This window comes from Condylura cristata, unplaced genomic scaffold (genome assembly GCF_000260355.1).
Source record: "Condylura cristata isolate star-nosed mole 26May11 unplaced genomic scaffold, ConCri1.0 scaffold00013, whole genome shotgun sequence".
Classification (NCBI taxonomy): domain Eukaryota; kingdom Metazoa; phylum Chordata; class Mammalia; order Eulipotyphla; family Talpidae; genus Condylura; species Condylura cristata.
In genome coordinates, this window is record NW_004567114.1 from 6053235 (window position 1) to 6061295 (window position 8061).

General features: G+C 46.8%; 1 protein-coding gene across 1 annotated transcript in view; it reads left to right on the forward strand.

Moving 5' to 3' along the window:
- The window catches only part of DICER1 (dicer 1, ribonuclease type III), a 42724-nt gene that overhangs the window by 15004 nt on the left and 19659 nt on the right, over positions 1 to 8061 (forward strand). Inside the window, exons 10-14 of the mRNA XM_004681590.2 lie at positions 2547 to 2679; positions 3708 to 3950; positions 4440 to 4594; positions 6767 to 6899; positions 7627 to 7702. Of these exons, the coding sequence (XP_004681647.1) occupies positions 2547 to 2679; positions 3708 to 3950; positions 4440 to 4594; positions 6767 to 6899; positions 7627 to 7702 (740 nt within the window). The remainder of the gene's footprint in view (positions 1 to 2546; positions 2680 to 3707; positions 3951 to 4439; positions 4595 to 6766; positions 6900 to 7626; positions 7703 to 8061) is intronic.

Here is an 8061-nt window from a genome sequence, read left to right on the forward strand (position 1 = left end):
GAAGCCTCTCACTGCCCCTGAGCCTCTGGCCTGTACCCCAGTTCTGTATGCACAAATAAATAAATCTTTAAAAAAAAAAAAAGAAAGAAAATGCGGCTTTATCACTAATTTCTTATGTTCTTTATGTCCACAGTTGGGGGTATGGCTTTGATGTGCTGGAACTATCAGAGATAGTTTTTGTTATGATACTAGAGGAATCATATTTTATTCTCACATTGACAAGGACATGCTACTAAAGGTATTGTTGATCATATCCGCACCCGGAGGAGATTTCAAACAGCGCTTGTCTTTGACCTCTGTCTCCTTTATGATTGTCTGCATCCAGAGCATGCTCAGGAGACCGCTATTCTCAGCAGTCCGTGTACTGGTTTTCTAGGTCCAGCTGTGTTTCCTGTTGGGCCCGCTGGCCCCGGTGCGCCGGGCGCTGGTGGCCCTGCCCGCTGCAGCCAGGTGTAGAGGCCAGGACCAGCAGCAAGCGGGCAGCCGTTGGATACAGTTAGTGCTCGAACTTGGATGCTTTTTAAAGCATTAAATGCTTTTTAATCATTAATGTTTCATTTTCATGGAATTTTACAAGAATACTAGTCTCTGGTGGATTTGAAATAAAAAGTGTTTTTTGCTACAGATAATTTCAGAAATGTTGTGCCCTAGGAAGCAGCATAGCTTACCCAACAGCTTGCTTGTGGAACACCCTGTATAAACTCGGTGTAAATCAAAGTGAACAACTGAGACTTTGCCTTGCCAGTTCTGCACTGCGGAGCTGTGAGCTGGTGGCGTCATTGGCGCCGCCCTGGCGCCGGGAGGCTGGTTCTGTTTCCCCAGAGCCTGCCGCTTGTCTGGCATGGCCAGGCGTCCCTGGTTATCTGGTCAGACATGCTTTTGGGTTTTTTTTGGGTCTCTAAACTTTTATCAGCAGAGGTAGAGGGCACGTCGTCATCTCTTGCAGGAAGTTAGTTTATTCTACGAGTTCCTCTTGTGTTCCCTGCAGTGTTGATTTGAGTTTCATTAGGAGAAATAAATTCACTCTTAGTGTTTCTATTTCTCAGCTAATTAGAGTATGCCAGATTAATTTTGCAAAGTAAAATACATTTTTTGCCTAATAGGAGCAATTTGAAGTGCATTTTAAAATCTCTATTCCATTTGATGCTTATATAAACTAAAACTTGGAGGTGCATATTATTTCTAAGATAATTAACTTCACATTTTAGACTTTGGGCGTGTGATTTGTTCGCGTATAACACTGCTTTCTGTTCCTGACATAAGTTTATTATAATAACTAAACAAAGTTGGAACATATTAAAACATTTCTGATGCTGAACATTTAAAGTACTTGAACTATGGAACGGGCTCCCAAACTAACCCAGACACGCAAGTGTGTGCGATCGGGAGGCCGACGGTCTTCTAGACAGCCACTCAAGGTCTCCGCTCGCGCTTTGATATTAGTCTGTTTCATGTAATAACAACAACAACAAAAGAATGGTTTGACTTAAGAATGCAATTTTCTTTTAGGAATTCATACTATGTTGTGTGACTTCAGAGAGCCCATCTGGAGTCACTTATGTCAGGTGTGGAACCATTTATCCCATGTGCTGAGTTTTTGAGTGTGGATATTTCCAAAATAGCTGTAATGGCAGCCCTAAGTGTTAACCTTCTGTCCCCTGGGCTGCGATCCCTCCTGTAGCCCTTTTCCTTTTGTAGCTGGGAGGCCAGCCTTCGGTTGCCGGCCCTCTGGGCTAACACAGAGGAAGGAGCAGGCAGGAAGAGGGGCCAGCTCAGACTCCTCTCTCACGACGGGAGGGTGGGGCTTCTTGGCCATTGCTGCGCCCACGTTCAGTTTTCTGTTGTGTGGAAGTGGGCGTGGAGGACTGGGGACTGAGAGATGACCGCTGGACCGTAGAGTGCCAGTGATGCAGGGTTTCTGGCCAAGGCCTGCTTCGAGAAACAGCCTTGTGTCTTGTCACAGGGCCCTTTACAACTGGAACCTTCTCACTGCATAGAGCAGGAGAACGAGTCTCCTTTCCCGTGGAAGTTCTTCTGGGGTGTCGGGTTTGCGGGGCCTGTTCTCTGCAAGTGTGGCAGTGAAGATGGGCCTGGCTGCTGCTGTTGCAGCTTTTCCCGCCTGTGGAGGCGTGCTCGGATCTTTCAGAGAAGGGGCGAGTGTGTGTATCTTCATCTAAGTCCTGGCGGGGAGCCAGGAGGGAGAGGATCTTTGTTTCCTTCTGCCTGGCGCTGCCCCTCAGGGCACATGACTAATGAGTCAGGACTGCTGAGGTAGCAGGGCGGCGGTAGTATGACCAGCCCTTTGCCAGTGGAAGGCCACTCTGTGTTCGGCTATGAGTTTGGTCCACAGAGCTACACAGTAAAGACAGGTGGTTTTTTTCTGTTTAAGCCCAGTGGGAAAAACAAAACACAACACCAAGACCGTTATGTTAGATGTGTTGGCAGAAAACGATCCATATTTCTACCTTAAGAAAGGCCTTACAAACACAAGTTTAAGTTTTTTCCCTCAGCAGTGCTTAACCTCCAAATGCCTATCATTTTCTTAGGTTGATAAAGGAAGCTGGCAAACAAGACCCAGAGCTGGCTTACATCAGCAGCAACTTTATAACAGGACACGGCATTGGAAAAAACCAGCCTCGCAACAAGCAGATGGAAGCAGAATTCAGAAAACAGGAAGAGGTAACTCAAATAATGGCTCAGTAACAGTCCTCAGAACGTGCTCCAGCTGCTGGGGGCGCCCTGCCTGCCTGCCTTGCAGTCCTGCGCAGGGCTCGGTGACCGGGCTGCCATGATGTGGCCGTCGTGGGCCACGGGTGGGCGTTAGCGTGTTCTGGTGAATTGACGTTGCGTCTCGTTGGCCGTCAGCTCAGTTTGCCTTTGTTGGGCTGACGGCACCTCGGCCCCAGCGGCGCCGAGCTCTTCCATTAAAGCTGTACCTTGGTGAACAGCGCACGAATACTACTGCATGTTAAAGACGCAGGCTTCCTTTTCTCATGCCTTTTAGGTTTTAATGTAGTAGACAGCATGGTGAAGATGCTACAAGCAACTGCAGTGTTCTGATCACGCACTTCATTTAAAGGTTGATGTTTATCTACGTGTGGGATGGGCCATGGTGAAGTCATTTCCCACCTCCTCACATTCTGACAGTACCCCAGCCGAGTCTCACAGATCTGCCTAAAACCCAGCTTACTATAATTGTGTGACTTACCCGGGACTGGAAAATAATGCTGTTTTAAATGTAGCATGAAAAAAGTTTTCATTTTATGTTTTAATCAGTTCTGATTCCTGAAATTGAAAATGTTCTAAGATGTCAGAAAATAAGTACTGCCTTGCTTATAATTTTTAAATCTGAGTGATTTGGGATTTTTGTGAGAGTTTTGACACCTGGAAGGGACATTGGCAAGTCTCACAGACATGAGATGCTCTCCTGGAGGGTCGGGCTATTGGGCAGGGCTCCAGAGAGAGGCCTTTCCTTTGGTCATGTGCTCGGTTGGCTCCCTGTGGTCAGTACGGAAGCGGCTCGGGCCACCTGCAGCCGCCTGCCTGGTGGAGAGCACACCCTAAAGCAGGAGGCTTTCTGCCGTTCAGTTGAAAAGTCATTAGGTTGGAGTTTGTTCTCCCAGGTGTTCGTGCAGCTTGCTTGTTCTGTGAGAGTTTCCTTTGGAAAATGTCTTAGAATTGCTTTATTTGGTGATTTTTTTTTTCAGGTACTTAGGAAATTTCGAGCTCATGAGACCAACTTACTTATTGCAACAAGTATTGTGGAAGAGGGTGTCGATATACCAAAATGCAACTTGGTGGTTCGCTTTGACTTGCCCACAGAGTATCGCTCCTACGTTCAATCTAAGGGGAGAGCAAGGGCGCCGATCTCAAACTACATAATGCTGGCAGATACAGACAAAATCAAAAGTTTTGAAGTAGACCTTAAAACATATAAGGCCATTGAAAAGGTAAGACCCCCCCCTTTGAGTCCCTTTTTTCAGTGTATAGAAATAGAGACATTTTTAGCTACATCAGGCATACAGTGTGCACATTCTAAGAAAATGGATTATAAGTACCAAAAGCCAGCATTGTTGTTCCAGTGTTTGAACACTGACAGTAAAACAGCAGCGAAATATGTTCTGAGGGGAGGATGACCGGGCGCGGACGCTGTTAGTGTGGATGGGGGTTAACAGTGGAGAGAGAGTGGTGGCAGGCCTGAGCTCACAAGACTGGCGGTCAGTGTGCCCGGGCCTGAGTGTGCGCACGCGTGCAGGCAGGGTCAGGGCAGGCCGCGCCCGCGTGCACGTTTCTCCCTGTGACTGGGAGCAGGTGGTTTGGGAGTAGTGCAGCGTCTGGAAGGCTTGTTGTTGAGAGGGCTTTCCTGTAGGCACTGAGGAGGAAAAATACAGGGAGGGAGGCACCTGGCTCATCCTTAAGCCTCTTTCTCAAATGTCCAGATCTTGAGAAACAAGTGTTCCAAGTCAGCCGACACTGGTGAAGCAGACATGGAGCCCGTGGTGGACGATGACGACGTCTTCCCGCCGTACGTGCTGAGGCCTGACGACGGTGGCTCGCAGGTCACGATAAACACGGCCATCGGACACATCAATAGGTATGCAGGAGACGGTCACCGGGAGGACCCGCTGTCGCCAGTGCCGAGAAGCCCTGGCGCGTCGTGTCGTGTCCCTGTCCTTTCGTTTGTGTCTTGCAGTATTGTGATAGAGCCAGAGGAGAAGTGGCTTTCCCCGCTTGTTCTTCTTTTAGGTCCGAAGGCAGAAACAGTATTGTGCAGTAGTCATGGCTTTGTCCTCACTGTAAGGCTGAGTGATGAAGGCGTGTGCATTTTAATTAGGTGTGATTTGCTTTACAGTGCTCACGTGGTTTTTCCCAAATCCTGAAATTTGTTTTGTGCCAGGCACGGGTGCCACATTGAATTTTCCACTAGCAGCAATGTAGAAGCCTGTGCTTCTGAGACTGCTCTCACTCACTTTACCTTGGGTTGTTAATAGCTTTTAGAAGAGCTGAGCAAAGCAGCTGCCTAGTGGGCTGCATTAGGGGGGCGTCGTGCAGAGGAGCAGCAGATGTGAGATTTTCTTTTCAGCCTTTATTTTGAACCAGTTTCAACTAGAAAATGCTGTGGATTACTGTAAGGAAGTCCCACGTACCGTTACCCGGGCAGCTCATGGGAGTTTGCAGCACTGTCCTGTGCTGCGAGCCACCACTCAGCTCTCTCGTCTCTCCTTGACTTGCACGCCTGAGGCTTTTGAAGGTCCCAGGCCAGCCAATCCGTGGCCTGTCTCTCAGTTTGGACGTGGATGACTTTTTCTCCTGACTGCGCTCAGGCTGTGTGTTTTGGCCACGTGTCACGGAAGTGAGGCTGTGGTCTCCGTACCGCCTCTGGTGCCTGAGGCTGCGGGCCTGTGGGTGGGGTGCCCACCCCCCCAGGCCTGCCAGCATATGCCCTGCGAACAGCAAGGATTTCATGAAGAGATACTTGACATTATAAAATTTAATTTTAAGATTTAATTAAATTTATTTCTCATCCCCATTTCACTCATTAGCATTCATTGATATTTCTTACTTGAATTATTACTGTGATGTCTACAAAATAGTGATTTTTGAAGTCATTTTGCTATCTGCATTTTTTTTTTTTTTTTGCCATTCAACTATTAAGAAGTACTTTCTCTTTCTCCATTTATTCTTTTTGTTATCTATTGTGAACTAACAGACTCCATTTTATTCAGACGGTTATAATGTGTTACTGTCATTATGTATTTTGATGGTAAGTTGTCTCATCTGGCCAGCGAGAGCCCCTTTAACGTAGTCCCTGTCTTTTTAACGCACCACCATCATGCTTTGAGTACTGCCTCATTTTGGAGAACAGGAAGATGTAGCTTTATCTCCTACTTCCCTAGCTCAGCCAAGGAAGGTCTAGATAGTGGTTCACACTCCAAGGAGCCAACCTGGTTCCTTTCAGTGGAGCATGGATGCCTTCAGAACTGGGCTCTGAGCCTTTCCCGGGTGCTTCCGCCTGGTTCTTTCGCAGACCGTGCTGGGAAGTAGACTTATTCATGGCCTGTGTACAGTCCACATGCGCCGCAGCTCTTACTTCATGGTCATCATCCCCCCAGAGAACAGTAGTTGCTGCCTCTCTCCTTTGTTCTGACTTTTCAGCGGTGGGAAAATCGCTCCCATTATCCTCGGACAGCTGATTCTGTGTCCAGTCTCCCCGCGTAGAGTGGGCCGACACCCGCTCCGTGTCCTCCTTCCGCCTGCCTGTACCTTCCTCTCCTTGGCCCTGCTGGTTGCCGACAGGCACAGGCTCATTTAGGGGCCAGTGCTGCCGTGTGTTCCCTTGACAGTCAGAGCTGTCCTTTCTGCACTGTCCAGTGTGGTAGCACGAGCCATACAGCTGTTTAAGTCCAAGTTTTGATTTTAGCTAACATTAAATAAATATTATAATATTTACTTATTTAAATAAACAAATAAATAAACACTAAATAAATAGAACATTGAACCCCTGGCTGCCCTTGTCACATTTTAAGTGCTCATTCACTGTCCTGACAGGCCAGTGCAGACACACAGACACCACAGAAAGTTCTGTCCTATACTGTGCCATCTCATTGACCGTTTAAAGAGATTAAGTGCAAACTCCACAGATAACTGCCAGTCTGGGAGTGGGGGTGAGGGATGAGGAAAATAAAAAATCAAGCTTCAGGATGTGAATTCCAATACAAAATTTTCTATTTCTAGATTTAGCATCAGAATGTCTTTTTCTTCACAGATACTGTGCTAGATTACCAAGCGATCCATTTACTCATCTAGCTCCGAAATGTAGAACCCGAGAGTTGCCTGATGGTACATTTTATTCAACTCTTTATCTGCCAATTAACTCACCTCTACGAGCCTCCATTGTTGTAAGTTTAGCAAAAGAAACTATTGTGCTGTTAAAATATGTCATTAATGGATTTTTTCCAGCTTCTGTAACCCTATCCAAGTTATAGGGAAATTTGGTTTTAAAAATAAAAGCAGATTTATAAACCTCTTAGATAGTCAACTGCATGTTGGTGTTTTAATAGACAGCGTAATGTATAACCCTTAGAAATGCGCCAGATAACCTTAGCACAGCTCACAGAACCATTCGACTGAATTCAGAGATTTCGAGTGGGTGACCCAGGCCCCCAGGCCCGTTGCACAGCTCAGGCTGGGCTACACAACTGCTTTTGTGCCCTGGTCCCAGCTGCGCAAATGACCATTTCCTGTTGCGCACGTGAGGTCACCCAGTACCACCACCGTGTGTTATAGCCGCATTCCTGGCATAGCTGCATTCTGTGTGTGGGTGGGGGATGCTTTGGTTCCATATTTGTAAATTAGAGGAAAATAGATAGGTTAAAATTTTTTCCTGAAATTTTTATTAAAGTTGGTAAATCTTAGTTTTATAACTTAGTGGTTTTACTGGGCAGGATTTGAAGAGATGGCTAGTTCAACTATGGAGATTAGAATTTTTTAAAACTTGCTGACATTTTTCAAGATCGAGGGCTTTGTTCTGGTAAATTTCGGCTGTAGAGAGCCTGTGCAGAGGTTTTATGTGCTGATGATAATGTGACTGTGCACAGGCAATGAAAAGCTTTCTGTCCCTTTCAGGGCCCACCCATGAATTGCGTTCGATTGGCTGAAAGAGTTGTAGCCCTCATTTGCTGTGAAAAACTGCACAAAATTGGTAAGATTTAAAAAGCACCTGTAAATATAACATTACAAATGTTGTAGAACAAACGCATCTCAAGGCCAGGGGGTGTCTGCTCCCGCTGTGCTTCGGTGAGAAGCGGAGGTGTGAAGGCACGGAGACCCTGCTGTGTGGCCTGTGGGGCACTTCTCTGCGCTAAGCTACGGGCGGCTGGACTGGCTGCCCTCCCCAGTCTACACGAACGTGTGTTAATGTGCCTTTTTTTTTTTTTAAAGCTTTATTTATTTTTTTTAAAGCTTTATTTACCCATACAGAACTGGGGTACAGGCCAGAGGCTCAGGGGTGGTGAGAGGCTTCACCAGAGACAGAGCGGGGAGCAGAACAGGCAGATCAAA